The following is a 16,279-nucleotide window of genomic DNA, read 5'->3' on the forward strand; positions in this document are numbered from 1 at the left end:
CAGCTGCTAATGGTCAGGGGGTTTTGTACAATGCTCGCTGTCTTTCCCATCTCCCTGTCTAGGAAACGTGTTACACTGCACAGGTCTCTGTCAACACGGATGGAAGCTCCATATACCTCACCAAAGCCAGCCGGGCAGGGCTCAGCCTCCCCTGCCGCTTCACGAGGGACACGACCGGCTGCCTCCAGACTAACCTTCTCCCTTACCCTGGTCTCGACATCAGCTGTTGTCTGAATCTCAGGCAACGCTGTCCCGCGAACACCTCAGCATCCTTTCCCCCCCCCGGCGGCCTCCCTTCCCATCGGGGTCCTGGGGCTCGGCCCCGGCAAGGGACCCCCGGCGGTCCCCGCCCGCGGGCAGGCACGGCCAGGGCCACGGCCCCGCTTCCCCCCCGGCCGGGATGGGGACGGGCCAGCCTCGGGGCTCCCGCGGCCGCCTGCTTGCAGCACCTGGCCAGCGGCGTGGGAGATGGAGAAAGCCGCCGGTTTCCCCGCGGTGGGCGGCAGCTACCCGCAGAAAAACGCCGAGATCCTCAGCAGCCAGTATGGCATCAACCTCTTCCTGGCCGGGCTGCTGCTCACCTTCGCCTGGGCTGTGCACGCCGTGGGCATCAGCAAGAGCCACCTGCTCTCCTACCTCATCACGCTGATGCTCATCCAGCTGCTGTGGATGTTGTGGTACCTTTGCAGGAGCTGCACGCAGAGGAGGCTGATCCGGGACAAGGACACCCACGCCGGGGCCCGCTGGCTGAAGTGTAAGTACCGGCCGGCGGCACAAAGGGTGGTACCGCACAAGAGACATCTGTGCCATCACCTGTGTCTGCTACCTCTTTGTTACCCTCTCCATCCCTACCAGGAGGCATCCTGCTATTCGTGAACTGAGCGCACATGCAGTGCACTCTAAAGTAAATATATGCATAAGCTGAACATACTCAGAGATTGTATGGGAAAGCTGTTTGCTAAACATCCTCACTTTCCAACCTACCGTTTACAATGCTGAAAGCTCTGGTGCCTTTTTCCCTTAGCAGGCTCGTTTGGCAACTCTTAAAAAATTAAATATAGGTACTGGAAGAGGCAACTTTTTGGTGTCTTGCAGCTCTTTTGGATGAATTACCGCCTTTTCCAGATGATATAATGCAACTTACTTAAGGGTAGTACCAGTCAGAAGGGTCCTCAAGTGCTCTCTATACCAATGTATATAAGAGATTCCCATTTATATGTGTACAGTGATGCTTTAGAAACATCTGGACTTAGACAGAAAAGGACAAAATCCCTGACCAGATCAGTAGGTAGATCAGTATATAAAGCAGTTAAGCAAGGAATCTGAAACTAGCATTAGCTTGTAGGAAAAGTATACAAGTTTGCAATGATAGTGGTGGGATGTGATGGCTCTTATCTGCAGAGTCAGGTGTGTACTGGAGTGAGGATATAAAGGTATCTTGAGAGAAGGTATTTGGGGAGCACATTACAGAGTTGCAGTGACAGGAATGCTGTTTCTAGGTACCAAGAAAAAGAAACAACCTACATCAGTGCTGTGTGGAGCAACAGGAAAGCCCAGTTTTACCAACCTCCTCCTCTTTTCCAGTCTCAGCGCTGTAAGCAATAGATTGGAAAGTAAGTATTTTAAGTGGAATGCTGTAAGACAGCTTTTCCATAAAATATTTCCTACCTGCTAGCAATGAGACAACAGTTAATTATCACAGCAGCTAATAAAATACCTAAATTAAAATTCCAAGAACATCTAACACATGATTATTTTGAAAAGTGAGGTTGTGCTGCGGAAATGTAGTTTGTTCTCAATGTCGGTGCTTGTGTGTCTTTTATTTTCTTTGCAACTGCTAAAAATTGTGTATGAATTGCTCACAGAAAATCTTTTTTTTTTCAATTCTAACATACAGCCACGGTCTGTAGACTCTTTCTTGAAATGTATGGAGTTCACATACCAGCTGTGGAATTGTTCCTCTTGTTTATTTACTGTTTTTCAAGGCCATATTCATCTCTCAGGCATTTTTCATTTATTAGCTTATATGGCTTACAACGTTCTGAAATTCACTAATGCAAGTCTTAACTTGATCCTAACTTGGACCAAGCTATGCTTTTGTTACTCAGAGGGTAGCTTTCCCCTCCTAAGTATGGAATAACTACAGCTTAACATGGGTAAGTACAGCAGGATCCCCTGCCCTTTTTCTTTTGGCACTGCATTCACAGCATTTTATTTGTCCTACAGGTTATAAGGAGTCACAGAAACTTAGAAATAAGATCCTGGATTGAACTACTAGGTTACCTTACCCATTTCTTTTACCAGCACAGGATGGCTCTTTGTACTGGCTTCTCAAGTGGTGCGGCTTCCATGACTTCTCTTGGATGTCTAGGCTGCAATTCATCAAATTTGCCCTTAGGGAATGACCTACACTTTCCTATTCTTAGGAGTTTCTTGTATTTACAATAAGTCTGTACAATTCCTTTATCCTCTGTTGGGAAAAGAAAACTTATTTGAACTAAGGAAAAACTCAGGTGACAATTCTTTTGCCAAGATCCCCCTTGCCCTCCTCTTTATCAATGTTTTTGTCATAGAAATCTTTTAACTGAAAGACTAAAAGTCCAAAAAGAAGAGGGGGGATGGAGGGGACAGAGACATTTTCATCAAGTCTTTCCATGGAAAGCTTTCTGCAATTTTTTACTAGCTTTATCAGCTGCTTTTGAAGAATATCTCCTTGCTGTCCTTGTGAGAGCAAATGTCCTGGTATTAAACAGTATAAAATGAGTATATTTTCATGAATCCTTTCAAATTGTGAATATCATTTTAGTAAAAGTGGTGGTAGCTGCCTACTTAGAGCATTTTGCTATGACAACTGTTGAAAAAGAACAATTTAACAAAATCCTCCTATAACTGAGTCCTTGTACATATTTAACAATGCTAGAAGGACAGTTGGTCAGATTACAAGAATTGCTCGCAGGAAGGTTTCCTTGAGCCTTTTTGCACCAAGGTATCAGTTGTGTGAACCCCAGAGCATGGTTGTCTTCCTGCTTGCATGGGCACCAAGAATCACTCCTGTAGTCTGAATGTGGGAAAAGTTTCCAGGAGAGCTTTGTCTTTAATATGACACAGTTATCCTGACCCAAATAATCACAGAGAGTCTTAAGAAGCCCTTTCCTTGACTTATTACAAATGTTATTCCCCTAAGTACACTTTCCTATTAGGAAAAGCTCTCTGACCATTTTTTTTTGAAGTTCAGCCAAGTGAGCCAGGGAACTCAAAATTAAAATAAATTGGCTTCACAAATGGCTTTGTTTTATTACATTCTCCAGCAGCACAGCTTCTGTTTACAGCATTGACAATTAGTCAACTTGCAAAGCTCTTGGCAGACTTCAGCTTAATATCTTTTTACTGCTTGCATTGAATTGTCAGTTATTTGAACAGTATTTGAAATTAAGAGTGGTGTTTTTGCAACTGTATCATTATGGCTTTTATTCTTGATGATTGATAGAAAGAAACAAGCCAGCATTTAGCAATATTGCAAATCCTAATACTGGTCCCTTAAGACAGACAGGTTTCAATGAGTATTTTAAAAAATTAAAGAAACAGTGCTCAATAGCAATCATTTCACATTTCTTAAACTTGCAAATGGAAATAGCAAAACAGTGGCATTATCTTCCTTGCAATTACTGATATTCATTTAGCATTAGTACATAATACTGAAGTCTCCATCAGGAAAAATTAACACAGAAACCATTATCATACCACATGTATGGTCACAACTGTTGTGCTTTGATTTTTGACTAAGCAAACTAGTACAATCATTCTCTTTCAAAGCCCATAAATAAATAAGCACGTTGGACACTTTGTATACACCTGTAGTGTGGCCACCTGAGTGATTGCAAGAAATATCTAGATACCATTTGAATAAATGAAATAATCTAACATTAAAAGAGTCATATAAAATCTAATCCCTAGAGGACAATGGCAAAACTATTGATTTCAGTGGAAACAGGTTGAAGCCTACAAAATCTCTGATGAATATAAAAGAAACATAAAGAGTGATTTGAAAGCATAAACCAAAATACTCAATGTGAAAGAAACTTCGTGTGTTTTATTGTTGTTGTTGTTTCCCTCTCAGTGATCTGCTGGACACTGAGTTAAAGCTATTAAGACTGTACAGCTGAAATATAGACCTTGTGAAATGGAAGCAAGACAAAGTGGAACTACAGTACAGGTCATCTTTGTAAAAACAAGATGCATGTATGGTACAGGAGACAGATCATTAATCTAAAATGTGTTTCCTTTTCACTTTTGTGAATTTAAACCTGAGCCTCTTGCCTTGCCTTTCCTTGCCTTTCCTTGCCTTTCCTTGCCTTGCCTTGCCTTCCCTTCCCTCTTCACATTTTTTCTATTTAACAGGTCCCTTGTGGTTCTATTCTGCTGAGCCACTCTCATGAATAATGGAAGCAAGGATGCAGAATTTTTTCTTACAAAACACATTTTCCACCCACTTTGGTTTGACATTACTACTTCACTGAAACAGATCCTTAGGGCTTAAATGTGCATCATAAATTCATTGGGAAATTACTCCTGTCATGACTGGGGACTTAAATATCTTTCTAAAGTACTCTGTAAAGTCAACATATGCACAGCAATTCACTGTAGAGTTACTGATAATCTTTTGCTTCGGAAGATAGCATTTGTCTTCTTATTGAAACAATCATAACACACATGAAGTCCCTCTAATTGTCATGTTCCAGACAAATAGGCTGTTTCCTGCATACTTTTAAAATAAACTGTGAATCACAACATCAATCATAGAATAATTTAGGTAGGAAGGGACTTCTGAAAGTCATCTAGTCTGAACACCTTGGTCAGAGCATGTCCAGTTACCTCAGGTAGAGTTATTTCAGAAGAATTAGCCATTCTAATTTATTTTAGAATTATTTACTTTTTTTTTGATAAGGAAGAAAATGTATCATTTGATCTCAAGAGTAGCATAGAATTTTGTGTATTGTGATGTCATGTACTTTCATACATAATGATAATGGCACATGTGGTCTTCATTCCTGTTACATGTGTTAGAATACAATTTAGCTGATGCAAGAAGCATAAATTAGGAAACTACATGGGGTTGTACACATGCATGAAGTGCAGAGCTGAGGTTCTAGATTTTGCAATATTTAAGCAAAAGTTTTTATCTCTTGGTAGAAATTTCAATCAATCAGTAATTTGACTTTTATTTTTTATAGAGAGATTGCAAAACAGAAACACAAAATCCTCTTGAAATTCACACCTGTGCAATTAAAAAGGTTTTGGAAGTCTATTTTTGTTTAATTTTAAAGGATCAATGAAATAATAAAATTACACTGTGTTTTTATAATTTCTACTTAATTTTATTGATGCAATTTTAAGAATAAAGATATGTCAGGGCTGACAGTGGGTCTGTTAGCTCTTTGGAAGAAGATTTTGACCTGGGAAAGTTACGGGTGTATCCTTGAGATAGGAGAGGTATGTATGCAGCCCTGGCTGAAAGAAGACAGCTGTGGAGAGCTTAGGTTTGGTCCTGTGAGAACTCCAGCTTTGGCCTTGAGCTTTGCCAACAGTATTACTAACAAATAATAGCTAATTAAAAAATACAGTCATCTGCCTGCCTTCTGATGCTTGCTAACATGGGATACAAAAAGACTTGTGGGAAAGAGTAAAGACTGGTACTTTGCTCAGTACTGGACTGTTCGTGTTTTTCTTCTTTACTTTTGACCGCCACAACAATAACAAAGATATTATTAATTAAATAAATAAATAATTTAGTAATACTTTTTTATTATCAGAAGTCAAGTGGAGCATGTTGTGCTTATATGGAAATTAGGTTGTGGTCCTTTATAAAAGATAAATATTCATCAAAGTCAACACTAGTGATGTTATTTACATTACAAAGAAAGATTAAGATACTGATGGAGATATATATCATAAGGTCCATGGTAAATTTCTGTCTAGTCTTCATTAAAATAAGCCCAAATTAAATCCAGTGAAAGCTTGTTTTACTAAAAACCTAAAGAAAAAAAAGACACAACCCCCCTGCCCCCCTCCTGAAAACAAACCAAAACCAAGAAAATGAAGGCTTTAGTTTGGTTCAGTAATCTTATTGCCAGTTGTTGCTTAGTCATACAGGTACAAATCCATAAAAAAAAAAGGTATCAATAATTAAACAATGGGAAATGTATTTTAAAGTCCTTTAGGATACAAAATACATATTTAGAGAAATATATTAGGGGATTTTTGTGTGTGTGAAATATAGATACTGAAATTAAATCTTTAGTTCCTTCCTAGGAGAACAAACCATACAGCTCATTGTAGTTGTGGTCTCTCAGTTAAAGTGTAACCCCTGAGCCATGGGGAGGGCACACCAAGTGATTGTGTTACTTCCCACTGTCGAGCTTTTGGGCTTGGAGACTGTAAGGTGATTGTTCAGCTCCCCAGAACTGTACAGTTTGCTGTGTGGCTGTCTAGAGCACTAATTCATGCCCTGTGTGGCAGCTGCACTTGAGAGGCTGACCCTGCTCAGAGCTGGGAGTCACCTGAACGGGGCTGAGTGTCGCCAGGTCCTCACCAGTGCTACCCTGGCCATGCAGGGTGTGTACTGTGATGTGCTTTCAGAATATATTGGGCAGAGGCTTTCACAAGTTAAAGGCACTTATTACATTGAGTCAATTAACTTCATGAACATCGATCTACTTTTATTCTACTAACCAAGAACACAGATATTGATTGACTTTTATTTCCCTAAACAGCTTTTACTGTATTGTACAAATTGTCTCTAGACACCATAATTATACATTGACATTTTCTTGTATCTTTTTCATTTGTAGGTGGGATTACTTTGTTTGCAGTGATTACTTTAATTATGGACTCTTTTAAAATTGGATATTACATTGATTTTTCAAACTGTTTATCACCAACTGAAGGCATTTTTCCTGTTACACATGCTGTGCACACCATCTTACAGGTAAAAGTCACTGGTTGCAGTTTTATATTACAACTTTATTCCTTCCCAAAAATATGTTTTATTTTGTTATCAGTGAATTTTACACTAATTTAATTTCTAAGCATATCACAGAATACTTTGGAGGACTAAATGCTTGTGCATGTATTAAGCATGTGTAAATTCAAGCTTTGCTTTGCAAACCTGGAATTGCTCAGCCACAAAATCATATGGATTTGAAAAAGGAGTAATCAAAAAATGCTCTCCTACAGTTGAAGTTACATTGTATTTTAAATTAGAGTTACATATGTAATTTTCACAATTTTCAGGCTGAAATGAGTAGCTCAGCTAAAGACAATTCCCTTGATTCTGTTTGTAGGACTTGTCATACAAGTTCAATTCAGTCTGTCTCTCCTGATGTCCCATTGAGTCAGTGACTCCTGTAAAATATTCCAGCTGCTTGCTTGTTGTAAGGCTTTGGCTCCATAGTGTGTGCTGACACTCCATAGCTGATTGTTTTTCATATTAATTCCTCTGAGCCCCTGCCAGCAGGTTTCTAGGAAAGAAGGAAAGAAAAAGCCACTCAACTGAGATTCTTAGTTATAGCCAGGTACTTGTATGCACTTTCCAAGATGATTTAGTCAGAAAGAAAAGAAAGATTTTTCTAGCAGTTGTGGTTGCATGTAAATGAGCTTTTGAACAACCTACACTTTCCTGTTTTCTGTAACAAAAAAAAAAAAAGCATAGCCATACAAGTAGTAGCTCTGACCTCTACAATGTTTTTCTCTGGGGGGTGAAATCTGATTTGGTTGAAATAATCTTATTTTCACATTCTTGTAATATGCACTCTCCAGGTCTTGCAACCTCTTTGCTTTACCTCTGAAAAACAAACCAATGAAATTAAGCCCCTTTGCCCTGCTGATCTGCATGCAGCATTCTCCCTTGCATCCAGAGACCCTGAGCTGACAAGGTTTCCAGTCACCATGAACTGGAGTGTGGAAGAACAATGTGTGATGAACAAAAGGAACGAGAGTGCTAATTTAAATGTTGCATCACCCAGTGTTGCTGAATTTATCATCTACAAAGCTTAAAATAATGAAAGCTTGAATGTTAGCCTGAGCAATCAAAGAAAAAGTTAAAAACTAATTTACCAGATAACTCTTACCTAAGACATATCTCAGGTCTTTGAAACAGAGGATGAAATTACAGCAGAGAACATCCCTAAAACACCTAAAAGCCAAAGGATTTGTTTTCTCCAGAATATGTGTCAGATTCTGTTGTGTTTTACTCTAAATGAGGCATCCTGATATATGCCATTAAATTAATATATACTTACTGCACCTATGTATGAACTAACATGTACCTGCCCTTCCAAGACAGGCTGTGCATTATCCTCTTTCACAGGCAGGAATCCCTTTGAGGAAATGAGTATTCTGTGAGCAAAAATGGGATTTTATGCTATCTCTTTACTGACTTTTCCTATTCCCTCCCGCTTTCTTGTGTCTGAACAGATCTTCAAAACTTACTTTTTTTTTAAGTTTTGAAAAATGCTTTCAGATCTGCTGTCAGATTTTACTGCATCAATCCCAGAACGGGAACTTGAGTGTGGCATTAGAGACTAAGATAATTTCAATTTGATTTTAGTTGAAACCTGCATGAAATTTTGTACTCTGTACAAAACTGGGGTTTTCCAGTGGCCACACCTCTTATTTATAAATGCTTCAATTAGCGGAATTAATGTTATTGCTGGGTAGCATAGGTGAGCCATAGAGAACTGCATTTGCCTAGCTTTTCCCGAAATTAGACATTAAATACTTCAGACAACAGCAGCTATGAAGGCACCCTACATTTATGGGAACTGTGGTAAAATGGACTTCCAGTTACTCCAATTGCTGAAGAAGAACTTAAAATTCTTTTTACTTTTCAGGCCATTACTGAAACACTAAACTAGGCAGGTTTCTAAGAGAAATCTTTGGACTCTTTCTCTCCTGATAGTTCACCTACTGTTGAGTTCAGTATTCTAGGAACTACTGAGAGTAAACAGGACTCCCAGCTTCACCCTAACATCCCTGAGGAATATTGGTATAGTTCTCCTTGAACCTGTCAGCACTTGGAACCAGTTTTGTATCAGCAGCAATCTCTTTCTGAGGTCTCCATTATGTTCCCACAAACAAAGAGTCTTAATTTTATTCCTCTTTTACCTTGACTTGCTAACTCATTGTTGTTATCTCTCTCTTTTATTCTCCAGCTGAGTTTTCTGCACTATCATTGAGTACAACTGCTGTGTTCTTAATGGAGTTGTCTCTCAGGCTGATAGCACGAGCTTTTCTCTTGCTTCCTGAGAGTCTGCTGTTTTATTAGCTAAGTCTGGTATCCTTTCACCTATCTCTGTCCCTCCATAGAACTTAATATATTTAATAAAATATTCAAACTTAGCATGACCATGCCCTACAGTAATCATACTGCAATCCGCAGCTGGTAGCTTTATTTCCTTTGTCATTGAAATAAAAGTCTCTTCAGATACAGAAGCAAAATATGTTTTTATGAGTGATACTGAGACTTTCTACTGTTAAGCCACTGATTTTGTGTACAAGAAACTTCAGGTTCTGGGAGAACATCACAGGAAATCATGAGCTCTTTCACATGCATGGAGATGGAGCTGCATCAGTTTAAATCATCAGAGATTTTAATTACCAATGCTTCTGTCTATAGATGCACTTTCCTTTCTCAGTGTCACACATGCTCATTAGTGTAATAATATTTCTCTGTATTCCTTTCATTTAGGTTTACTTTCTGTGGTGTCATGCGAAGGATGTTATCCAGTCTTTCAAAACACTTGAAAGGTAAAGTGTACCTGATCTTCATCTGGCATGTTAATAGGTGTAGGTCTGTACAGGGCTTTTAACACCTACATTTTTACTGTATTAGAGACAGTGAAAATATACAGAGGTTGATTCTCTTCTTGATTGTGTTACATAGAAAGAAATAGAATAGTTAAATAGAAAGTAACTCCATTTACCCTTATTTAAACTGTACTTATATTTTTTAATATACAATAGTCACAGAATAGATGTATTTTTCTCAAGAGAGAGGGAAATGGCAATGTATGATACCACAGTGTCATTTACTTTTTTTAAAGGAAGGATAACTTATGTGTTTTAGGGCTATGGACTATATTAAGTTTTATTTATTTAGCTACTGAAAGGGAATCTGCATCAGCAACCTGCAGTCCGTGCAATGTGTCTGAGGTATTTTATATTGATTTTTATGGAAAGCACCTTTTTATAACTAGATCTTAGACACATAAAACAGGTTGGGTTGGAAGGAACCTTTAAAGGTCATCTAGTCCAACCACCCTGCAGGAAGCAGGGACATCTTCAACTAGATCAGGTTTCTCAGAGCTCTGTGCAACCTGACCGTGAATGTTTCCAGGGATGGGGCATCTACCACCTCTCTGGGCAACCTGTTCCAAGGTTGCACCTGAATCTACCCTGGTTTAGTTTAAAACCCCTTGTCCCTTCTAAAAAGTCTGTCCTCATCTTTCACATAAGCCCCTTTTAGGTACTGGAAGGCTGCTATGAGGAGAAGTTATCACAGAAGGCTTTGCAGTGTCAGCTGGTGATATCAGCTCTGTTTATAAGTAGTTTTTAAAAATCCCTAACTACAAGTTCAGCACTGAGAACAGTGCAGTAAGAAAACTGTTTCTTGGTGAAGGAACATGAAGAGCTTCAGGTACAGGAGGATGCCTGGCAGAATGGTAGGTGAAAGGATTGTGCCTGAGAAAGAGATACTATGATCTTCTACAAAGAAAGGGAGTGCTTGACAATAGAAAACCATTATTGTCTGGATTTTATTAGGAAGTTCAGAACCGTAAATGCACTTCTTTCCCCAATGCCATTCTGTTTCACCAAGTCTGAAATGGTCTCCTGTCAGAGACCATGAGTCTCAAAAATGCATGGAGACCTCATTGTACCAGTACTTTGAATGGAATAAAGCCCTCTGTTAGCTTCAGCTCTCTCCAGGAGACAAAAAGGCATGAACTAGAAGTTAGAGAAGGCAGCGGTCTCTGCAAAGACAGACCAGATACAGTGAATATGAAGGAGCACAGCAGAAGGCTGTGAAATATAGTTTGCAAAACAATTAATCCTATTCAAACTGTTCAGTCACTGTCATTAACATGAAGCTTGTTCAGCCCAATGAGACAGCATAACAAATAATAGCAGCATCCTATTAGTAGTTTAACACATTAAGCCAATGCGTTTCTGTAAAATTTTGCAGGTCTAATGTTCAGAGTGCTCCACTGCAGAACATCTTTAGAGATTGGTGATGATTGGGTTTTTTCCCCTGCACCAACAAATAAATAGTGCCATGTAGCTTGTCTACAGAAAGTTAATTCGTTTCATCTAAAATATATGGAGATACAGTTTGTGCAGATTCCTTCAATAATTACTTTATTTTGTAGATTTGGGGTTATCCATTCTGTGTTCACAAATTTGCTCCTGTGGACAAATGGAGTCTTAGCAGAGTCAAAACATCAATTGAATGAACATAAGGAAAGACTGATCACGCTTGGTTTTGGGAACATAACTATAGGTAAGTGAAAGGGTTGGTACATTTTGGAATTCCTGCTCTAGCACACTCATACAAAATACTGTGTCACTGTAGGTTGGAGCTGGGTCATTTATGGTTATGTCAGCATAGTCATTTTGGAGCAAATGGTAGTCAGTATGTAGTAAGTTCAGATCGTAACTAAAATGTTACATGATCATTAGCATGTATGTGATAAAGGCTGTTGTTTTCTTCTAAATTCCAAACATACAGATTTTTGAAAACATTTCTTTTCAGGAACAACATCAGTGAAGAACCCCTTTATTAGTAAATCATAGAAGTAAATTGAACACAGCGGCTTTAAAATGAGACTTTACTAAGTTATTCAGAGAAAAACAAGCATGGATAACCTTCCCAGAAGAGTGGTTGCATGTGGTCTGTGGTCCTACGGGGTTCAGTGGGGTGGCTCAGAGGAACAGGAGTTATCCATAAGTGCTGCTTTACAGGACAAGGATTTTGCTCTGGGTGTTCTTTTTTTATAATGAATCCATTTTCTCTATTGGTAAGATGGCGCAAGTTGTAGTCAGCAAATATTTAGTATAAGGAAGATATAAAGAAAACAATCTTCACTATGAGTCTGGTAAGGCACTGGCACACATTCCTTAGAGAAGTTATGGATGCTCCATCCCTGGAAGTGTTCAAGGCCAGGTTGGATGGAGCCCTGAGCAACCTGGTCTAGTGGAAGGTGTCTCTGCCCATGGAAAGAAGTTGAAACTAGATGACCTTGAAGGTCCCTTGCAACCCGGGCCATTCTATGATTCTATTATAACCTCTGGGGATACTTTCTGCTTTCAAACTCCAGTGAAGCATGGGGAAATTAGGAATGCTTAACTTTAAGAGGAAATAAAAGTTCTCAGTAGCTATAAGCAATTTTCTTCCCCTGAAAATTTATCAGTGCAGATGATAAATTTTGATTGTGTTCACAAAGGAAAAGACAGACAGTTTCTAAAAGCGAGAATGTATGTTTTTCTACCCAAGGAATTCAATGGTGCTTGTATACAAAAACTCCTGATTTTGCCTCTATAAAGCCAAATCCTGATCTAATTTCTTTTTGGCCTATTTATAATTTTTATAAATTGAAAAATTTTAGGCATTTTTAATAATTCCTACCAAAGTTCACATATAAGTGAAAAAAACTTTAAAATCTATAAAATATTATTTCACTATAATTGTGTCTAAAATTATGACCACCATTTACATCTGTTGGCAATTATTGCCCTTTATATGTATCCATGGAAACTATCAAGTTTCCATTAATAGTCAGGTAGCTGAATTGATAGTCCAGAGATTTTGTAATCATGGAGCATTAGTAGACAACAGGCAAATCAGAAGTTGATGGCTTTTCTTGATATCTTTACTTGTTAAATAGAAGTAGTTTCCTTATATTTTTCCCCATTATTCTGCTGCCAGAATTTTTATACAACGTGAAGAGTGAGAAATAGCATCTGAAAAATGGGGAGTGAAATAGTGATCCACAAGACAAGATTGGCATTAATATACAATCCACTGCAAAAACAATTTTTTCCACCTCTTAACAGTGTGTATTTGAGAAAAAACAATACCAACTTTCTCCTCTTCTCTTCTGTCTTGAAATTGCAGAAAACAAAAGAAAAATTGTCAGGCACAGATCTAAAATCCACACCTAAAAATGTGCTCTTAAGCATGTGTGGTTATATATTTATAAATAAATACATTGGAAATAGGTGTCTTTTTTTTTCCACCACCGTGGAAATTTCTGACATTATTTGCTTAGGTTATATATGCACATTGAATATATTTATTTTACAAATATGAGCAGTTGTTCGTTGAGATACCTTACCGGTTTATGTTGCAGGTAACTCACAGCAGAGATATAATGATTTCATAAGTTCCTCTCAAAAGGAGAAGATTGATTTTTGGTGGGGGTTTTTTTGTGGTTTTGTTTATTTGTTTTCATTTTGTTTGGTTTGGTTTTTACTTTAAAACTATTCTGGGACATTGAGTCAAAGTATCTGTGGTTTATTTTACCTCTTTCTTAAACATAAATGACTTTTTAATAAAGTGGTTTTGCTATTGGACACTACACTAGTGTAAATAACTGATAAAAATGAGAGTATAACTGAGCCCTTTCCTTGTTAAGCTTCTTCTTGATCTGATCAACAATCCCTGAACTTCTATAAAATCGTCTCTGTTGAAGGGCTGAGGACTCAAAGCGCTTGGCATCTGGATTTTTATGTTATAAAAAAAGTAATTTTAACAAGAACCTGATGAAGTTTTGTACACTTTGGTGCAATATTTGTTCACTATGTGATTATTGCTCAGTGAGTGAGCAGTGAAGTTGGAGATCATATTCTAGTGAAGCAGCAAAAGCTCTGCTGGGTTAATAGTGAAGTCTTTTCTTAGGTGGGTAGCTGGGTGTTGTTTGACTGAATCTATGGTTTTTTTATTCACTTTAAACAAGAAATCTTTATAATGCACATAACTAATCTCTCTTTCTCCTTTAGTTCTAGATGATCATGCACCTCAATGCAACTGCACAACAACAACTCTCTGCTCTATATTTTCTCAAGGAATATATTACCTATATCCCTTTAATATAGAGTACCACATCCTGGCATCCACAATGCTCTATGTCCTGTGGAAGAATGTTGGCCGCAAAGTTGAGCACCACCAGCAAAACAAAACTCGATTCAAATTCCACGGCATAACTGTCGGAATGATTTTCGGACTAATCGTGTTAACCAGCACAATAGCCATAGTTGTTGTGTATTTGATTCAGATTGGAGGTTCAAAAATCAAAAGCGAGTTAGCACTCACTATGTTCTACTTGCATGCTATCTTTGTGCTGGCTCTCATGTGTACAGCTGGAATTGTCGCCCTTCTCATCTACAGACTGGAAGATAGATCGCTGGATAATTCAAAGAATCCCGCTCGAAAACTTGATGCAGAACTGCTGGTGGGCACAGCTGCAGGCTCCTGGCTGCTCTCCTGGGGCTCCATCCTCGCCATTATATGTGCCCAAGCTCATCCAAAATACACCTGGTATAACCTGCCCTACTCTGTTCTGGTTATCATTGAGAAATATATTCAGAATCTCTTTATCATTGAATCCATACACCGTGAGCAGGAAAAGGTTAATGATGACATTAAAACTCTCCGAATAGTGACTATATCTCGGGGGAGCACTTTGTCCCTTACCCCCTTGTACAAAGAGATTTACAATGGCAGAGCCACTCGTGACACTGGGGAGGTGCCCTGTCTGTTTAAGGGCAGTATCTGTGGGAGAGATAACGATGGTGCTGGTGTTGCCAAAGAAGAAACGAGTCAGGACAATACTTCGGTCATGCATTCGGCCTCAGATTTCTCATTTTACAGCAGAAACTCAGTTACTAACAACAAGAGGAGAATTCTGAAGAACATTGCTGCATTTTTATTCCTTTGCAACCTTTCGGTAAGACATTTTGAACGTAATTCATAAGTTAATATCCAAAAGCTTCCCGGCCTTTCAAGTCTGATAAGTATATTAAAATTACATGGACCTACAGTTTGTAGGAAATACATTTTACTTTTTCTGGAAGAAGCGAATATGCCTTTGGGGGGACAAAGGTTATTTAAACATGGAATATGGGAGCCTAGGCTCATTTCAGTCACATCCTAAAAACTTAGGCAGCAGTGGAAGCTGGAACCCTCTTCCACCAGTGTGCTCCAGTAGCAACAGGGAGTGTTTTCTTAGGGATTTCTGAAACCAATTTGCAGTACGGTGGAGTCACAGTCATTAAGGGCTATTGACTTGTATTGCTGGTGATTAATACTGGCCTTGCGTTCTTTCCCTGCAGCTGTGGATACCCCCGGCATTCGGGTGCCGCCCGGAATATGACAATGGACTGGAAGAAATAGTTTTTGGCTTTGAACCCTGGATAATTGTTGTGAACCTTGCGATGCCTTTTTCCATTTTCTATCGGATGCATTCAGCTGCCTCGCTCTTTGAGGTCAATTGTAAAACATAGATCATACACGGTCCCTCAGTGAACAATTGATTGAATAATTAATTAAATAAATAACAGTTGAAGGAGTGGATGAATGAATGAAAGAATGTAGCAGCTGCTCAATAAATAGAAGATTCAATATTTTCTTTAAAAGAAGGGACCATAGCTAATAGCATGTAATTGTTTTTATTTTTCTTCCACATATTTTGTTATATATGTGGTCTTATTGTATAGGTACACTTTTCAGAATCATATTAGTGTTAATATGATTAACACTACATAATAAAGTTAATTCGATCTCATTAATCTTTGTTTTAGTCATCTGGGATTTGTCTTCTGTATGATTTGTATAGCTTTGTTTTCATTCATTGTGACTTGTAAAAGGGATTTACAAAAAGTTCTGTATGATTTAGGAGGGAAAATCCCAGGAAGAGCTGAACTGAATGATGCTCCTGAATCACAGAGATACTAGAAAAACTCCAATTCTTAATTCCTAAGGTTTTTTTAATAGTAAAATCTGAAAACATTTACTATGTAATTGGGATGTGGGAATTAATTTAGACTTCCTGAATAGTGATAAAAATCAATATATTATTATTATTTCCTTAACTACATAGCAAGAAATCCAGGTAAGTAACATGTATGATTAGGTATCATGCTGTATATAACTTTTTCTGATAAAATATATTTCTATTAATTGTATTTACTATATGACATAACTGACAAATAAAGTTAATCTTTTTAC

At 38.3% G+C, this 16,279-nt stretch overlaps 1 protein-coding gene across 1 annotated transcript; it reads left to right on the forward strand.

Moving 5' to 3' along the window:
• The first annotated feature begins 468 nt into the window (after positions 1–468).
• On the forward strand, positions 469–15,763 carry OTOP1 (otopetrin 1). The gene is made up of 6 exons (XM_008920952.3): positions 469–754; positions 6,849–6,985; positions 9,746–9,804; positions 11,424–11,554; positions 14,053–14,999; positions 15,385–15,763. The coding sequence occupies exons 1-6, from the start codon at positions 469–471 to the stop codon at positions 15,553–15,555; spliced, it is 1,731 nt and encodes a 576-aa protein (XP_008919200.3). The 3' UTR covers positions 15,556–15,763.
• The last annotated feature ends 516 nt before the right edge of the window (positions 15,764–16,279 follow it).

The sequence above is a fragment of the Manacus vitellinus genome, unplaced genomic scaffold, assembly GCF_001715985.3.
Source record: "Manacus vitellinus isolate BGI_N305 unplaced genomic scaffold, ASM171598v3 scaffold_0_pilon, whole genome shotgun sequence".
NCBI lineage: Eukaryota > Metazoa > Chordata > Aves > Passeriformes > Pipridae > Manacus > Manacus vitellinus.

Excerpts from the sequence above, each read along its gene's own strand:
- OTOP1 (XM_008920952.3), top strand. The coding sequence starts at position 469 with ATGGAGAAAGCCGCCGGTTTCCCCGCGGTGGGCGGCAGCTACCCGCAG. Across the intron at positions 6,986-9,745 it reads CTGTGCACACCATCTTACAG|GTTTACTTTCTGTGGTGTCA; the intron begins GTAAAAGTCACT and ends CCTTTCATTTAG. Across the intron at positions 11,555-14,052 it reads TTTTGGGAACATAACTATAG|TTCTAGATGATCATGCACCT; the intron begins GTAAGTGAAAGG and ends TTTCTCCTTTAG.